General features: G+C 41.4%; 2 protein-coding genes across 12 annotated transcripts in view; both read right to left on the reverse strand.

Moving 5' to 3' along the window:
• The window catches only part of LOC115793830 (transmembrane protein 65-like), a 39,564-nt gene extending 24,860 nt beyond the window's left edge, over nucleotides 1-14,704 (reverse strand). The window contains exons 1-2 of one of the 2 annotated variants that reach the window (XM_030748967.1): nucleotides 14,485-14,704; nucleotides 13,820-14,161 (exon numbers count right to left, since the gene is read on the reverse strand). In XM_030748967.1, coding sequence (XP_030604827.1) covers nucleotides 13,820-14,126 — 307 coding nt within the window. In that variant the 5' untranslated portion in view covers nucleotides 14,127-14,161; nucleotides 14,485-14,704. Of the gene's footprint in view, nucleotides 1-13,819; nucleotides 14,162-14,484 lie in introns of those variants that run through there. The other variant, XM_030748968.1, reaches the window with a different exon arrangement.
• Nucleotides 14,705-18,206: 3,502 nt separating this feature from the next.
• Nucleotides 18,207-19,500, reverse strand: part of LOC115794171 (protein MTSS 1-like) — a 51,764-nt gene continuing 50,470 nt past the window's right edge. For 8 of the 10 annotated variants that reach the window (XM_030749507.1, XM_030749501.1, XM_030749504.1 and 5 more), the window contains 2 exons: nucleotides 19,132-19,413; nucleotides 18,207-18,885 (listed from right to left, as the gene is read on the reverse strand). In XM_030749507.1, the coding sequence (XP_030605367.1) occupies nucleotides 18,413-18,885; nucleotides 19,132-19,413 (755 nt within the window). In that variant the 3' untranslated portion in view covers nucleotides 18,207-18,412. The remainder of the gene's footprint in view (nucleotides 18,886-19,131; nucleotides 19,414-19,500) is intronic. The other 2 variants (XM_030749506.1, XM_030749500.1) reach the window with 1 other exon arrangement.

Raw genomic sequence — 19,500 nt, forward strand, 5'->3', positions numbered from 1 at the left:
GTGTGTGTGTGTGTGTGTGTGTGTGTGTGTGTGTCTGTTAGTGTGCATGTCTTGGACTTAATATACTAAATGTTAACTCAAAACATTCTTGTTTTCCTTCAGGAGTTTATTGATTGCCTCAGACTCTCACTGTCCGAGAGAGTCTTGATTATAGAGGCATGTGTTCCTGTATGAATCTATGTCACTTTTTTTTTATCTGTGTGTGTGTGTGTGTGTGTGTGTGTGTGTGTGTGTGTGTGTGTGTGTGTGTGTGTGTGTGTGTGTGTGGGAGAGAGGGAACAAAGGTTCAGCAGAAGAGGAACAATTGAAGGCTGGAGCCATTCATCAACTGCACAGCACCTTGCTATTCCCCTATGATGTACGAGACAGAAAAGAGGAAATTACACAGCACAAAGAATGTAGACCTGGTGGACAGGACAGTCATTAGTATGCACAAAATGGGAACACGTTTAAGGGGCCAAGCACTTTTTATACGAGCAAACAAAGCTGAAATTAATTGTCTAGAGAAGGATGATGCATTAGATAGCTTTAAAAGTAAAAAATAATTAAAGCAAATGCATCTTACTATTTTTGGTTTTTACTTTTAGTGCCCTGCAATCTGGTTCTGAATGTTATGCCTCATCCACTGAATGTCACAGAAGGTGTCCTGAAAGGTTCTTGCTTGCCACTGGGAGCAACTATGGGTTCAGGGTCTTGTCCAAGCCAACCCAACCACTTAGCATTTATTAGACAACCTACCAGCCACTTCAGCCACAACCACTCTGAGCGGCCAAATACAGCCCAGAAAAAGAGTCATATTATGACATATTGCAACATAAATTACTCTTTGTCTACTGAGAAAAAATAGTGAGTAGTTTCTCACTAAATGCAAAATTACCCAGTCAGTGTATTTCTGTGACAAGAGAACACAAAGCACTGCAGCATGAACTGACACCAACAGAAGCATTACACAGAAGTCGAATTTCAGAAGAGTATTTTTTTCCCTCTGAGTTCAATGAACTTTAAATGGCAGGTAGAAAAATAAATATAGCTGTCTCTTCCCTCAGTGCCAATCCAGGCAGCTGTGGAGTGCCTGAAACAAAACCCAGAAAAAGACAAAATAACCACAAAGCCTTGCAAAGATCCCCTTGGCAAATGGAAAACCACAAGAAAATTGAAGGAGACCAGGAAGTACTGTTTCCTTTTCACCTTTGCTAGCACTCAGACTTTTGCTGGAGATGCACACGGAGGCAGTACAATGACTTTACCTGCACTTTATATTCAGCTGACAGGAAGGCAATAGTAACTCAAATACCCACTTGTTGCAACCGTGGTATGCAGAAGAGCACCTCTGACCACATGCTGAGCCTTGAAACAGATAGAGGCTACAGCAGCAGAAGACCACACTAAGGTGTCAGTCCTATCAGTTAAAAACAGGCAACCGAGGCTAAAATTCCCACGGGCTTGCCAAAAATGAGGGTGGTTTACCGTCTGAGTATTGTTGCTGACCATGACCATCCCTTTATGACCAGTGTACCCATCTTCTGATGGCTGCTTCCAGCAGGTTAAACCACCATGTCTCAAAGCTCAAATCATCTCATACTGGTTTCTTGAACACAACAGTGAGTTCACTGTACTCAAATAACCTCCACAGTCATCAGATCTCAATCCAATTGAGCACCTTTAGGATGTGGTGGAACAGGAGATTGACATCGTGGATGTGCATCTGACAAATCTGCAGCAATTGTGTGATGCTATCATGTCAACATGGACCAAAATCTGAGGAATGTTTCCAGCAGCTTGTTGAATCTGTGCCATGAAGATTTAAGGCAGGTCTGAAGGCAAAATGGGGGTCCAACCCGGTACTAGCAAGGTGTAATAAATGCAGTGGCTGGTGTATACCCTGGGTCCACTGTCTCTTATAGTGATGGTTAAGACCAATGTTAACACACATTAATAGCAATAATAAATGTTAATACAAAAAAATACTCCTCCCATGGTGAGGGTGATACAGACCAGCCTTTCACTCCTACACTGTAGTAAATGCTCATCACATTTTGTGTCTGAAGTCCTTCAGTGGCCTTCTTGATGGTTGTTCAGACTTTGCACTGAATAAAAAAAGAATCTATCCTTTTCTGCTTGGTTTGCATGTAAAACATTGTGCAGCAAAGTCGTATTTTGAATATTTAAAGCCACACAAGAACATGACATCTTTCAGCTCATTGTTTGGGTTCTGCTTGGCCCGCCTTCACTGTTCACTTTCTCTTTCAAATATTCACTTAAATTATGTTTCACAGAGGAATGCCAAGGTTAGTAAGTTGCTTCTAATAAAGCCAAAGCAGTGAAGGAAGTCATGTTTCCAATAAGGTCATCAGTTTGGTATTTCACTTAAGTTAAACCAGCAAATACAGGGCCAGAGAGAAATTAACCTTAATATGTGCTGACAAGTGCTGACTTGAGCCATGCGGGGCTTCAGTGAAATCTGCAGCCATAGTCAGCCAGTTATCTCTCTAAGGGGCCAGGTACAAACCAAGGAGAAAATCTCATTCAAGTACAAAAGGAAAGGACAGAATGACAAAAGCAAAGACAGGTAAATGGCAGCAGAGGGAAAACAAGAGAAAAGCTGCTTGGAGAAGACAAAAGGTAAGTATGTGGTGCCGTCAGAGGTTGTAATGTCCTGTGAAAAGAAAATATTCTCCATCCTTGTATCTTAAGCTTTTGACCTCATGATGGAATGGACAGACTGACCACAACAACCACTACCTTGAATGTCAAGCACAACCCGCTGTGCATAATATTACCTGGGCTTCTGTGATGCCTCTGTAATTTGATTCACGGCTCGATCCATCTGCCAAGACTTCACAATAAAGAACAACCATATGCAGTGATTTTCCACCCCACTTTTTTTCGCCCGTGTATAAATTATAAAAGTTCCAGATTGGTACCAGACTGAAAGATGATGTTACAGGGTTTTATTTAGAACTTTTTACCCTTATTAAACCTGGCCTCACTTTTCTCCTTTGCAAGGACTTAATACAAAAAAAATGCAACTTTCTGTAGTGAAAAGGTCACAGCTGTCAACAAAAAAACCCCAAAAAACAGTTTAATGTATTCATAGTTATTCATCAATAGACTGTTTTTGGTATTTGCCTCCAGCAAACAGCAAATGTATCAGGGCAGGTAAAGTAATGGACTGAAAAGAAAGCAGGAAATGGGATGCCATAAACAATCTGTGATGTACTGAGCATGCATGACAAGAAAATCTGGCACAGAACAAGTTCACCTGCCAGGTTTAGAATTTATGAGGAGACAGGTGAGAACAGGTGTGTGTGTGGGTGGGTGAGTGGGCGGGAAGGACAGGTCCCTGGGATCAGTAACGCCTGAGGCCATCTAGTGGCTGTGTGGAGGTTTTAGAAAGCAAGCATCCAGAGATGGCAGACTCAGCTTAAATCCAAACAGGTTGATTAGCTGCCCTAATGTAGGATGTAAAAATGAGGATAGTCTTAATTCAGAGAGCAAGGAGCATTACATTTACTAAACACATTTTATAGGTAAAAAAGCTGTAGGAGTACTTGCCCAGCTCCAGTCTTGGATGCTATTACTGTTGAGCAGCTTTGTCTCTCAACAACCTCAGCCAAGCTCATTGTAAATGGTAAATGGTAAATGGACTAGTTCTTATATAGCGCTTTTCTACTCAATCAGAGCACTCAAATTGTCTGTGTGAAATGCTTTTTTTTTCTTCGTGAAACTTTAAACACATCAGCAACACAGCACGCACTTAGTCATCAAACACACGTGTAAGAATCCTCGAGATGAGGCTCTCAACCGCCTCGTGCTGGCTAAAGTGGTTTAATTAGCTAGCTACAGCTAATAAGATCTGTCAGTAAGAGTGAGCAAAATCCTCAGACTCATTCCTAAAGTGGAAAGCCACAGTTAACTGGTTGAGCATAATTAATCAAATGAAATTGCCTTAAATGAAACATAAAAAACACAAGTATCGCTTCAAGTTTGGGTCACATGCTACTAATTGTGCCAGCTGATTGTGAAAGTCTCCCCCCCAAAAAAAGGCTCTGTCTTATTGGCTTATTGGCATGTTGAGACTGATTAGTTGTTAATGGTTGCAGCTCTGTTGTTGGCAGCAAATCCAATTACTCCATAAACACACACTATTACAGTATCTACGTGATGAATGGTGTGTTTTCAGTACATAAATTAATCAGACGAATGCGTCAGTGAACCTCCGCTGGACAGCTTTGGACCTCCCTCTGCGGTACGTCAGGAAGCAAAATAATTCATCAGTGTGGCTTTTCAGACTGACAAATATCAGCATGGTGGCAGCATCACACCGGTGATCTGGCAACGTGTGATCGTGCTTGGTCACAGTAGGTTAAATGTCACCTCCAACCGCCATTTTGGAGCACCGCGTCTGAATTTGCATCATAATAACACTGTGTGAGAAATTCAAAGGCGCTCTCTCTTGTGTGCTATCCCAGCCAAGACAGCCGTAATGTAAAAGGAGGTGAGAGCGCATAGCTTCCCCTTTCAGCATCAAAGGTGATGTGAAATATTTCCATGAACTGGGGCAGCAAGATATTTAGCATTAAAAATAGCAGGAATACAGCCGTCCCACTGAAATGGGCTAACCTCTGGAAAGAGGATGAAAGCTTTGATCATCTATTCGTTCTGCTTATTCAATGTGCATCTGTCGTGCTTTGGGAAGAGATGGTGAAGAAAAAGAACCAGCTGTTGAAAGGAAGCATAATTTGTTTGTTGATGGCACTCAGACTGCAGCCCAACACTGAGGAGACAAACAAAGCAAAGTCACAGAGATCATCAAACCATCTCCCACCCCATCCTCTTGCTGCTCGCTTTCCTCTTCTGAACCTCCAATTATGTCTCCCTCTACAGCACCCCTCCCTCCTTTGAGCCATGGAAGAAAATTGCCTCTATCTCGTTTCCTCTCGTGCTATCTTCTCACATGCAGCCCTGTGGGAAAGCCACACGTATACTAAACATCACAATGCGACTGAACATTGAGAATGCCAAAAGTCCAGGAGGTCCAGAATTATTCGATTTTCTCTCCTTCTCCTCCTCCCTATCTTTATTTGCATCTTCTGTACTCCTGACTGCTGAATTTTTTGGTGACCAAAAAAAAAAACTTTATATGCAAATCTATGCACCCAGTGGGAGAGGTGTTAGAAATAAGGTTTTCTGTTTCCAAAAAAAAAAAAAAAATGTGCAGAGATCAGCATGTACTCCTGGTGATGTAAAGATGTTTTCAGCTGTAACTAACTTTGGATTTTTTTAAAGAAAAATTCTTAGAAAAACCACCAGATCATTTCAGTCACAGGTTTATTAAGACATGAACATGAACATGCAGTACATCTGAGTCCATTCTTCTGCAGGTACTGGACGTGCTTTCAGTGCACTCTGGCTTAAAAATAATATTAAAACTAATACTAATCTTACTTTAACAGAAAAATATTTTGCCTCTGTCTCTACACCATAAGGAGTTAAAAAAAAAAACTTGGGGCACAGGTACATCTTAGATGCCTGAAGGTTATAATAACTATCTCAGATAACATGACGTCATCATTTTGCCTAGCAATGGACCCAGTTCAACATTTATGTGCCTCTAACACCTTATAAAAGCATCCTATTGTTTTAATTTCACAATAGCATTTCATTTATATCCAGAACTGTTGAATTATGCATGATATATTATGACATCATCGCACTGCCTAGCAACTACCTAACAATGGGCTTTTTTTTTTTTTTACTTTTCTCAGTAACGTATCATTTCTTTGTTATAAAAGGACTTTATCCCTAGCCTCAAGTCTAACAGTGTAATTGATAAGAAATCTGACATGACATAATGCAAACTCATCAAGTTCCACCTTTGAGTTACTTTAGGCCACAAACATAAATGAGAAACAAAATCTATAATAGTTCACATCAATACAAATCTCTATTTTCAGTTTTGTTGAAGTCATGAACTCATTTTTTTGTTCTGCATTTCTCATTTGTTTCAAAGTGGGAAAAAAAATGACCCAGTTGTCTTGAAATGATGAAATTGATATTGATGTTCCTGTAAGATAAACCGGAGTCACGCTGCACCAGATTATTACCAGTAGAGTACGGCTCTCCTCCAAATATCTCAGCCTTTAATACCAAATGTCTGCATCTCACCCTCGCCTCTGCCTTTTTTCCTGCTTGCTCTCTTCAGACTTTACTTTCTCTCCTTGTACATCTCTGAAAATGATTTTCTATCAGAAACCTCTTGAATACACCTTAAATACCCCCATGAGTAAGGCCTTAACTACAATCGCTCCTTCTTAAACTCTCCACGCAGCCACTCCTCCTTAAATTTTTGTCTTGAGAGACTCTGGAGATCTTAACTCACCATTTTCCATCAAAACACCAGGTAAACTTTTCTCAGGAGAATAAAAAATAGAGTTTTAAAAACAGTAAAAAGAAAATGCCAATTATTTTGGACAGGAAAACAGAATAAAGCCAAGATAATTAATCCATTACCAGCCTTTAGTTTGTCTGGAGCTGCACTAGGTTCATATATTTTTCTCCACGTAGTACAGCCTGATTTTCCAAATAATGACATTAGTGTGAAAAAAGTATAAAAGGCCAATCAATATTAGACTCATAGGCCCATTTGAAATAAAAGTTAATGTTGCATTTATTATGAGTAAGTGAGTGAGTTCACAAACTGTACAGGTGCAATGCACAGACATATATCAGCTAAATAGTGGACTAATAAAACTCAACCACTAAAAGATGTTTTATACCACACAAACCATCCCAGGTCAGTTAATCCACTAAAAATGCTCCAAAAAGCACACACACAGTAAAGAGGTCCAGTTTAATCACCAGTCACACCACCCCACACCCCTAACTCAGGTGGATGACAGAAAGATTCACCCCACTCAGAGTTGATATGAAGGGGGGAAACCATCAATATAGGCCAAAATTACATTTTGTACCAGGCTGGAAATATGATTTTTAATGCTGTAAAGTTGGATATTTTAACATCTTAGTCTACGGGGTCTGACTCCCTTTTGAAACCAGCCTCAAGTGGCTCCAAGAGAAAAAGTGTTTTTTGCCTCACTGGTTTCATGTTTCAGCTCCAGAAGTTGCCCCTCACACTGAATGCCTACGTTACATCATATCCTCTAGGAACACCGACTGCTGTTGTATATAAAAGTGAACACATGCTTTACAATCTACTTTGCAACGCAGCAAGCACTTATATTTACATTTACATGTAACATGAGGGGGGGAAAACTATTTTTCCTAAAACTGTCACACAAAAAAGTAAACTACAGCAAAGAGTAACAAAAACTGAGAAGGCAAACAGCACTGCAAAGAACAAAACGGAAGAGAACGAGAACACTTACAGTACCACATGCAGACGATGTGAGAAAGTACACTACAGCAACAAAACACTGCTGGGAATCAGTGAGTACGCAGTCACTGATGACCGTTTAGCCCCAGATTCTCATCGACCTCACACCTAATGCTCTCACTGGCACTCTTTTCTATCTTACTGTTGTCTTCTCCTTGCTTCACCACACACACACACACACCCTTATTCCACTTCTTCAATGAGCACACTGAGCATCGTGGATGTGATGACTAACCCAGTGAAACAATGCTAATATATTCATCTGACAGAAGCTTCATTTATACTCCAACTTATACTGATACCGATATTTGATTTAAAAGTCTAATATATCAAACGATAGTTTCAAGAGCTTGAAAAAACATTTTTTTGAAGACCTTTCACCTCGTATCCAAGAGGCTTCTTTTAAAACCAAAAGGTGGAGTGTCCCGGGTGGGGGTTGTCACCTTTGGAGGTGCTCATTGACCCACTATTAATCATGTGCGTCATCATATGAGCCAGGGTGTGAAAAAAAAAAAAAGGTGTGGGTAATAACTACCAAGGGTTTCAGGTGAAACTGTGAGACCTTGCTCCAACACTGTCATGTAACCTATTGAGGTCACCTGAAGTAAGGTGTGAGGGGGGGTTCACAGTAGACATCAAACCATCTGTCTCCCCCTTCCAAAATGTGAACACTGGCATCTTCGAAAGCGTGTCCTTTATCCTCTAGGTGCAGATGTACAGCTGATACATCAGCTGATACATGAAGATAATTGGCTGATTCTGATATATTGGTAAAAACTAATAAAGCCACTCTCAGCTGTTCCTTTATTCACAAGGGGTCACCATAGTGGGTCTGATATAGCACATTTTTTATTATTTTTTTTAAAACACCAGGTACCCTTTCCGAAAGGAATTTGTGTCTCCTCCCAGGTTCACAACAGGGATCTTTTGCTTGTTAGGCGAATGTGTAAACCACTACGCTATGGCGCCAATATCGGCAAAAAGCTAATATCGGCCGACAATATACTGATTGGGCTCTATATCAGACTGCTAGCATTTCCGATATTGTTTTAGCCAAAGACTGAGCATAACTGTATGAAGACTGCTCTTTCTGTTATGCACAAAAAACAATAATGCTGTGAAAGATTTCACAAAATATTTTTTGATAACTTCGACTGTCATTGAAATCAAAGCTACTGTGAAAGACTGGGAGCCTAGTCTTTAAAAAACAAACAAACAATGCTCCATGGCGTAGCGATTAACACGTTTACCTATTTTACTGAAAAATCCCTGGTTCAAGACCAGAAGGAGACATAACCCCAACTTCAGGGGGTCACAAGCTAGTGCACTCCTTGTGCTAGTCTTAAGCCTGGATTTGAGCATTGAAAGAGCATCTGGCATAAAAACCTGTGCCAAATGAAACATGTAGATCCATTGGGGGGAAAAGGGCAGTGGCCAAGCCAGCTAGCCAGGCTATTGTCTACTAATAACTACCTAATGACAATGGCCAAATTACTTAAGGCATTCCAGGCAGTCGAAACACCATCATCATCCCATCTTTTAAATGCATTCTGTGGTTTAAAACTGAGACGAGTAGAAATGTTACTGCTTTACTGCCTATAAGACTGCAGCATATCTGTAGTGGGTTTGACTGGAGTGTCGATTAATGCCACTGATATAAGCTTGGGATGAGATTTCTTGCTTTTAAGCCTCAGTTTGTAAGCAAATTGTAAAATGCAGTGCATCTATTGTTCTGAGGAAGGCATTTTGCACTCAAAATGTAAATTTAATTTAATATCCCAATCCATTTCAGCGGAGAATGCATCCAGTCGATGCGGCCACAACCACCACGAAGCTACCACAGTACACTCCATTAAGATATATCAGCAAGTGCGGATGAGTGTCAGACACCAAGCACACTTACCAGTCAACCAGCCTGTATATGAATATCAGAAAAAATGGAAAATAGGGGCTGGCCTCAAATTTCCCGCTGACTCGAGGTGGAATAATGATGGATGCCGATAAACCTGTGAAAAACTACCCGCCAGCAAAGCAGTCAGAGAGACAGTCAACCAGTCCAAGCAATTACTGATTCAGCCAGACTGCAGGCTGCATCCACAGTATGTAAGAGAATCCCTCTGGGTTTTTAGAGAGTGAAGGTGAGGATGTCAGCAGGCTCCAGCCAGGCAGGCCCCACAGGTAAGAGACACTGCCTTATTTTCAGTTATGTGAGTTAGGATGATTTTGAATTCTAGGAATAACGCCATTTTAAATCAAAGCAGGTGTCGCCCGATACTCCGCAATGACCGTAACTATTCAAGCAAGAAACATGAATCCATCTCGCCTTTAAGATTTGGTAAGTGATGAAGTAGGTGGCTTTCTTCATCTAGATGAGTGAATTTCTGTGCTTTTGGATGATATTTGTGGACACAGATGAAGGCTCGCAGCAGGCAGGAAGATAATGATGTACTACTTGGAATGGTGAGCATGAAAGCACCTTGTGATGATGGTCAGCTAGTCTGCACAACTCCCACTCTATATTCAGATATCAAAGATGAGCAAAGAGCACTACGGGAAAGGAAGGGACTCAGGTGATACACGAACAGAGTCTCTGTGATTTTTAAACATGTACAGTTCCTTGATACACCGCAGGAAATGATCTGAATTCCCGGAAGGAATACGTAGGAGTTGAAATCAAATGAGCAATAATTGTCACTAAAGACCAAACAATATGCAACAATGGTAATAATCAATAAAACATCACAATTAAGCTGTCTGGGAAAATGTTTATGATCTTGGTCATTATTTTCACTGAGATTTACCACGATCACTGTGATTTCTATTTCCTGAGTTAATATCACAGCTAAAATTACTACCATTACCACTAAAGGAATGTGTTTAGAGCTCAAAACAAGCATAACTGGTCTACTTAAGCATATGTAACCCGCTGCTGTTTGTTCCTCTGAACATGGCAGAGTGAGACGAAACAGGACAGACATGACACTAACAGAGATTTTGGGTTATTTTGAAGTGCCAGTTATCATGGAAATCATTTCTCCACCACAAGACACAAGACTGAACATAGCTCCCCTGAAAACACTCACACAGCACTTACCTTTATCCTCCCACAGTCACAGCCTTAGTGCAGTATATCTGATTTTTATACCACTAGAAACAAAATAAAAGAAGCCCCACTTGAATTCCTGATATATAGCTGTATTTCTGTGGTGCTAGAGGTGTATTGTTCCCTCACAAAGCTATTAAATAAAATAAAGAATATCTGCTTTAAAGGATTGACTCTGCACTTCATTCCTGGACGGGAATACGATGGGTGACAGCAGGGCGCTCCCAGAGAGCTTCATACTGTAAAACCTCGTCATCATCACTCATGTTTTTCCTAATTCCCGTCTTCTATTCTCCTCCGTATTGATCGGCCCATTTCTTTCTGTCCCGACTCGTGGGATATCATCAGTGCGCTGCCTCCTTCTCTGCTACCCCCATAATTTCATTCTTACATTTCACAAAGCCCAAGTAATGCCTCAGCACAGTCATTCTCGAGTACAATGGACTAGCAAACAACCTCCTTCACTGGAAAAAGATGCAATTTTTGTAGTTTTGTCTTTTCACAACATTACAGTGGACTTTTAATCAAACAGTCACATGACTGAAGTGCAGACTTTCAGCTTTAATTCAAGGGGTTTTACAAAGATTTAACATCAGCTGTTTAGGAATTGCAGCCATTTTTATACACAGCCCCACATTTTCAGAGGCTTAAATGTAATTGGACAAATTAGTGTCATTATAAATATAAAGACTGTTTTAATACAGAAGTCTAGCACCCGCGGACATCATTAAATACCTCCCTTTTCCTCCCTTGAGTTGCTCTGCAAGACCTTTTCTGCAGCTGCCTTCAATTGCTGCTTGTTTGTGCATTCAGTTTTATCTTCAGTAACTGCAAAGCATGCTCTGTAGAGATCAGGTGACTGACTTGGCCACTGAAGAATATCCCATTTCTTCACCTTGAGAAACTCTTGGGGTTGCTTTCACAGTTTGCTTTGGCTCATTATCCATTTGCCCCGTGAAGTGCTGTCAATCAGTTTTGCAGCATTTGGCTGAATCTGAGCAGTGAGTATAGCCCTGTACACTTCACATTTCCTCCTGTTACTCTATCAGCAGTCACATCCTTAATAAACACTAGTGATGCGATTCTACTGGCAGCCACACATGCCCATGCCATAATATCACCTCCACCATGTTTGACAGATGATTTGGTATGCTTTGGATCATGAGCTGTCACTCTCCTTCTTCATACATTTATCTTCCCATCATTCTGAAATTCAGGTTTCATCTGTCCAGAGTTATGCAGGCTCTGTTAGATGTTTTCTGGACGTATCTAGTCTGGCCTTCCTGTTCTTGAGTGTAACCAGTGGTTTGCACCTTCCTGTAAACTCTCTGTATTTACATTCATGACGGTGTCTCTTGATTGTAGATCTTGATAATGATACTCCTACCTCTGAGAGCGTTCTTGACTTGGTTAGATGCTATTTTCATTACCATGGAAATAATTCTGTCATCATGCATTTTGGTTGTCATCTGTGGTCTTTCAGGCCTTTTGGTATTGCTGAGCTGGTCAGTGAAGTCGTTCTTTTTTAAAGAATGAACAAGACTGTTGATTTAGAGTTTTTGCTATCTCCTTGATAGATTCATTTTGGTTTTTCAGGCTAATGATGGCCTCCGTCATGTGGGTAAACATGTTTTTGGGTGTCATGTTTAAAATTACAGCAAAAAGCTAAAAACAAAACAAAACAAAAAACATATGTCAATTATGTCCGCTTTCTTTGTCTTTAAACAGAAAGGGAACAGGCTTCACTTGGCCATGAAACTGCTTGTCAGTTAACTGTCCGAGTAATTTTGAGCCTCTGAAATGGGGGGCTGTTTATAAAAATGGCTGTATCTACTGAACAGTTAATGCAAAGTTATTGTTAAACCCCTTGAATTAAAGCTGAAAGTCTGCACTTTGATCACATCTCGATTGTTTGATTTAAAATCCACTGCGGTGGCACACAAAGGCAAAGAACTACAAAAACTGTGTCATTGCCCAAAAGAAATTATAGACCTAACTGTATACACCCAAAAGCTTCTTTGTTAAACACATGAATTTGTTTTCTTCTCTGACTCATTCCTCTTTGCTTGGCTGAACCTGTCACCCCACCCCCCCACCCACTCAAATACTTCTGGCAGAGCTACCGTCTCACCCGTGAGAGAAGACAAATCAGTAGTCCACCACAGGACTCAAAGGACAGTCAGTCACACTCATATTCACACCCAAAAGGACTTTAGACCTTCCAATACAGCAAGCTTACATGTCTTTGAAGAAACATGTAAAAATCATGTAAATCAATTCCATGTGCGCTGACTGCTGATCTTAGACCATGAAGACTGCAGACCAACGACAGGGGGGGGGTCACATGAAAAATGCATCATGTCTTGTAAGGTGCTGGAGGATCAAAGTCAGGGAGCACTGAAGCTGCTCTGGCAGCATGTGGTCGCACAAGTGTCACAACTCTATTGGAGGAATGAAACACCCCTGACCCAATAGATAAGTCCTACCCCTGTATGATGATGGTGGTAATGGGGACTGAACAGGAACAGTGTCCAAAATCTGCTGTGTCTTTTTGTTTAGGCATATAACTGATACCATTTTTTATATTCTTTGCATGTTTGAAGAGATCATCACATAAGAAAGATGATCAGTCAGAAAAACTTTGAATTTGCAGCGACCCTTACCTTCAAGGGGACAACTGGACCTGCAATGGGAGCAAAAATGTTTCTCACAGCATAAGAGAGCTCCTTACTGTAGGGGGTCAAAAGTTCAGGTTTTCCTTTGTAGAGAGGAATCAGCGATGCTGAAATAATGCTCCTTTAATGTTAATACGCATATCTTTAGTATTACCTGTATATATATATAGATTCTGTTTTCTAGGTTTTATCCAAGCAGCATAGCTCCTCCACTGTGCTTCAAAAGTGTTAAAATGAGAGTGCTGCTTTGAGAACAGTGCACTCCTAACTCTAAATCTACAGGTGACTTCATCTTACCGCAACGCCCCCCCCCCCCCCCCCCCCCAACAAAATGTCAATGGTAATAAAGTTGAAGGCTGAATATTTTCAACCCCTGAGGCAACCCTTGTCACCACACACTGCATCCAAGGATACAGTGGTGAATAATACATGTAACCATGGCACGCCCTTTTTTGATCACTACAACAACAACAACAACAACAACAACACATGGAAAACTTCCAAAATAAAGAAAGAAATAAGTAGTCTTTCTGACCCCTAGTTTACATTATACCGGCTGCATTAAGTGTTTCACATAAAGTTACAGGTTAAACCACAGTCGGGGGTTTAACAAATATCTAAAAGCGCACGTAATGCATCCCGTACCTTGAGCAATGGCTATGGACTCGAACCTGTGCAGCTCTCTCAGCAGACAGGTGCGCTCAGACGGATGAAGGCTATAAATAAACTCCTTGGCTCCTCGGGGTGAGTTAAGGGGCTCCATCGGCTCCTTTAGGGGGTGCGTGCCCAGGTGACACCGCTGCACCACCACGGAAACCGGGGGCTCCGAGGCGAACTGCACCGACGATGCCAGGGAGGGTGTTTGATGGTTTTTGAGGCCGGCTCCGGTCAGCCCAGTCCCGGCTCTGAGGGAGAAGGCAGGCCGCAGCACTCTCCGCAAGCAGGGGAGCATCTCTGAGATGGGAAGTAGAGCAATGAGCCGGAAACCTAATGGAGAAGAGCGAGCGACACCGGGCCTGGTTATCAGCAGTTTGAACGTGCACTCACCTAAATCACATGATGCGAAGATTTATAAAACATTTAGCTCCAATCTTCAATAATCACGGCAACAGCGAGCGCATGAAAACACCCTATTATACCCTACAGATAGCCAGGGTTACTTAAGAGCAAGCGCGGGCCTGACAACAATCACCAAACATTACTGACAGGAATATTGATCTGAGCGGATTTAACGGATCTTCTGGGAAACACAAAGCAGGAAAAAAAAAAAAAAGATGCGACAGTTTTCCAACTTGACTTATCGGACTCCCCTCAGTCGATGCTCCGCTGTCCCGTCCAACAACCTCCACAGGAAACCTTGAGAACAGAGACGCCGCTGCGGCTCATGCGCTTTCCTATTTTACCGCTGGTGAGATTTTGTAATGACCCAAACACTAATGACAAGCTGTAGTGTTTGTACAAAATCACATTTTTGCGAGCCTACACGCCTGCTGGTGTAACCTCTGGCTGACAGGACGGTGAAGCGGAGGGGAGGGCGCTTAAGCGGCCAGCAGCCCCGAAAATATTTTCCAATGGCAGCGCTGCTTTCCTCCGTGCGTAACTCTGACGGCACCACCACACGTACGTACACCCAGGACTAAAAGAACGGGCAGTGTATTCATTTTATGCTACATCATCATCATCATCTCATATATGATTTCTATGTGCATTTATTTATGTTGCTGCTCTGTGTATTCTCGCGGAGATACATTCTTACTGCGCGTCTGCTGTGACGTTTATAGTGATAGGGGTCTGTGTTTGTCAGCTGGGTGTGTGTACCCATCACTCCCTCCGCTATTACACGTGGAGCATTTGAATTTTTCAGCCAGACCACACTCCACACCCCGACAAAACACGACACCGTGTGGAAGTTGTTTGAGAGGAATAAGCTTGGGCCTCAAAGTAGCGTCTGTTACTCGTGCTGTTTCTCGGACTGATTAAATGAGTTGAACACTTACTGACTGTTTCATTGACAAGTATTTTCAGACCACCGAGGATGGGTGGAGCAATACACAAACCCAAGTGGAAGCTTTAAATCAAGTTTGGGTGTTTAAACGTGGATAAGGGCGGCCCCTGCTGGCCAAAGCAGGCACGACATTTGGGTATATCAACTAAAGAACAGGTTATCCTGTGTCTAATATTTCCCACTTGCTCACAATCTGGCCAGTCTTTAGACCTTTCCACATTATTAAGCATCTCTGCTTCTTTTGTAGGTACCACACTGGGACCAAATGAATCACACGATGCCTTTCAAGCTCAACAATGAGCCTTAAAATTGGTCAGCATAAATGGGACATCCCAGGGTTTGTGTTTCTAGCTGACCCAACTAAATCTGGAGAGGAATTGACTGGTTCTTATATAGCACTTTTCTACTGGAGCTCTTTATACAAACATGCATCATTCACCCATTCATACAAGCACTTTGTTCTACACCTAAGTGCTTTCTACCCAACATTCACACTCCTATGAACACATTGGGTTCAGCATCTTGCCCAAGGATACTTTGGCACACAGACTGGAGCAGCTAGGAATCAAACCACCTTATGATTAATAGATGACCTGCTCTACCTCCTGAGTTACAGCCACCCCAATATATACTGTGACTATGTAAAGATATTTGGGGCCTGATTTTTTTTTTTTTTTTTAATTTATTTAAAGAATAAAACTTTGTGTTAGGAAGCTGCCCTGGTCATATTTTCGACACACTTCATACACACACACACACACACACACACTTGCATATGCAAGAAGACATTAAGCCAAAACAAAATTAACATTCTTTATTATATTGCTAAAGCTGTCATAACACAAAAATAACATTTTACCTCCTTAAACAAACTGCATTAAAGCCTGAACTCTACAGGGACAGACAGAGAGATCAACTCTCTTCTGGGGAGGGAAAATAGCTAAAAACTAAACTGGAAAACAGACTTAACTATATTTTAAATCTTTCACAAACTATAAACCTCTTATAGGATATACTGACATTTGGCAAATATAATATAATATATATATATATTTATGCTAGTAAATTAAATATGGGACTTACAGGTTAATGATACAAGTTTTAGATGAGTGGATGGAAGACAAATTTGTACGGTGCAATCTGTTTAGCAAACATATGGTTGTTGTCGGTCCACTTTCAGTTCAATCTCCAGGAAAAAAAAAATACTTTAAACAATTTACATAAAAAAAAAAAAGGTTTGTGTTCCAATTCAGATGGAAATGCACCTTTTTGACTGAACTGAAGCTAAAGTGGGTGCAGCTCAGCATAATCCCAAAATCTGGACTCATAATACTGTTGAGTCAAAAGCCACACACATTTAAACATTTCATAAAACAACAAGTGTGCTTTTGTACTATCCTATGTAAATTTATGATGCAAAATATACAGATGTGTGAAATAAGGGACCCATTTGACTGAAAACTTCAGATAGCACATGCACTGACTGAGGAAACAGCTCTGCCACTCTGACATTTTATAATAAGTATAAAAATAGAGACACATCGAGGAGGAAGAAGACATGTAAAGATTGAGAAAGAAAATAAATTAAACCTGTGTGAGTTCTTGTAGTAGCCATGGTCTCACAGTGCTTGAACTGAAATGCAAATCAAATACAGATTCAGTGACACTAACTAGCCTATTTAGCCTATAGTACCTTATCTTATATGGTGGTTATTATGTGATTTCCTTGTTGATAACTTAATCTGTACATGCTGGACCTATCACCTTTGTCAAAAAACAAAATTAAAATGGCAGCTGTAAAACTCCGAGACATCATGGCATTACCAAATATAGTTCTTAACTCTGAAATAATGCTTTATGTTCAATAAAAAGTTTAGTTCTCTCTCTTTATTTATAGAGAGATCCATGCTGTGAGATTGATGAGCAATCAACGCAGAGCAGGTTGTGTTATGGTCAATAAATGACAAAAAGGAAAGAGGTTGTATATTAAGACAAGCCTCTGTGAAGGTTTAATCTGCAACCTCTCAGCATGTGGAGATTGCAGATTAAATGAGTCATAAACTGAGGAAAATAAAACCAATTCCCACTTGGAGGCAGTCGGGTACGGCGATCCTTGTATCCTGTTAAAAGATGCGGAACTGACTGATTTTTTTTTTTTTGCACTCTGGAGGAGCAAAGACAGAGGACACAGAACGAGAAGTGCAGACACTCCTCGGCAACAGAGACGTGCAAAATTATTTACAAACCGTGTAAATATTAACCCAGATAAAGAAAAACGGGACATAACTTTAGAGTCTCTTAATGTCACAGCATCAGACACGTGACACTTTAGTCACTGTAGTTTCCTACAACTCAGAATGCAACACAAAGTCATTAAGTCATCTCCTTTGCTTTTATTATTTATTTTCTTTAGGAGCTTCCTGTGTTGGTCAGTCCTTCACCCATGGTGGTTCTGAGTATTGACACTCACTGTGTTTAAGTCTTTGAACTGTGAGTGGAGGCTCAGCACCTTTCTACAGCCATCAGGGAGTGCCTCCAAATAAGCACTGATGCAGTTCAGGAGTTGCTGCGAGCCGCTGAAGCCGTCACTTTTTTAGAGCACCGTTCATATTTCTCTCTCAAGTGTGTGTTGTACCTGCAGAGGTTATTGCCAAGTCATTAACAGTGAGAATGCTTATTCACCACAATGGTACAATGCCCTCCCAAAACACTGAGTGTGTGTACACATGACGTATAGTGTTTTTATCTTTTTCGCTCAGAGGAGGTATACACATTGTCGTTGTCCAGCCCAGTCAGGGAGAAGATACGTGTCTGTGTGAAGTAATGAGTGATCAGTGTGGTGCTACTTATTAACAAAAACACATCCTGTGTTTTACACTGCCGTTATACATCTGTGGGCCTGGATTTACAGCTTATACAAGGATTAAGCCCATCTGGGCTTGTTTTAAGTGTAAACCAATATTTTAATTAACCTGGTTTTATACAATTTCTGAGGTCACAAGCCCAGTAAAGACAATATCTATTGTCTTTTTTTTGAGTGCTTGTAAATGGTGTTTCTAGCAGGGGATTTACACAGGTGATAAGTTAGTAGGTACAACTGATTTCTCGTAGTGGCTTAAGAAACCTTTTAATTTAGTACATTGCATTTCTAATCAGCAACATTTTTTTTCTAAAGCTTTTGATCTAATTTACAAATGCAATGAAGTCACGTGTCTCCTGCAACCTTTGCCTAATCATGCAATGCGTGGTGCAGAGCGATCGTTGGTCAAGGTTCTCTTGAGCTTGACCCCTTTGCGGATGGCCACCAGCATGTCTCCTTCTTCTTGTTCTCCTGACTCATCTCCACCTCCCGCCTGTCTGATCTCACTCTGAAGGTGCTGCTGGATCAGCTGGTTGGATAGACTGGGAGGGTTAGTTGTGGCCTGACCGCTCCAGGACACCATCGGTAACGTGCCGGGATCCTCCCCTCCTCCAAATGTTGGAGAACTGGGAGATTCTTCTCTGCCTCCCATCTCCTCTACGCTCCTGTTCCCATTAACAGCTCCTGGCATATCAGGCACCGTGGGGATCTTTACGGGAATAACAGGAGTGCGAATTGGAATGGGGCCTGCACCTGTAACAGAGCCTGAACGACGGGCAGAAGGTTTCGAGGAAGGTGTGCGGCGAATTGTGGCAACTCCAGGGGTGACAATAACTGGACCATGGCCTGTAGAATAGGGAAGAGAGGCATTTTGGGAACTGGTTCCAGAATAAAATCCCTGACTGAAACATGACCCTAATAATCATTTTAGTCATTTTACAAACAGATATGAAATGTTCTGTGAATGATACAAAAGCTTTTTCTTATTCACTGATAAAACCTTTAATTCAAAGAAGAAAATGAGTCATATGTTATGACCATACAACATTAAGAAAGTGGCCAAAACAGACTGAGGTGTACATAAACATGTACCTGTAGGGGTAGGAGGATAGTGTGTAGTAGGAGTAGATGGATAGGCGCCTGTGTGGATTGGCGTGGAGGGATAAGGCCCTGTGTGGTAGGCCCCCGGGCCTGGATAAGGAGCCTGACTGCTGGGGAGGCCGGCTGTGGAGGCTGGCCGTTTGGCCTGGAACATACGTCTGTAGGACTGAGTGATATCACTGTTTCTGGGGATGGTGGAGGACTTATCAAAGTCAGACTGCTGCTGCTCAGACTCTGGGTCTCCAGCCATTGAGAAATAGTCATAGTCTGACACTGGAATGAAACAAAGAAATTAAGAGTGCACACACACTGTATATTATGATACTACAGGACTGAAAAGGAGCAGTAAACTTATAAGTG

The sequence above is a fragment of the Archocentrus centrarchus genome, chromosome 16 (genome assembly GCF_007364275.1).
Source record: "Archocentrus centrarchus isolate MPI-CPG fArcCen1 chromosome 16, fArcCen1, whole genome shotgun sequence".
NCBI classification, from domain to species: domain Eukaryota; kingdom Metazoa; phylum Chordata; class Actinopteri; order Cichliformes; family Cichlidae; genus Archocentrus; species Archocentrus centrarchus.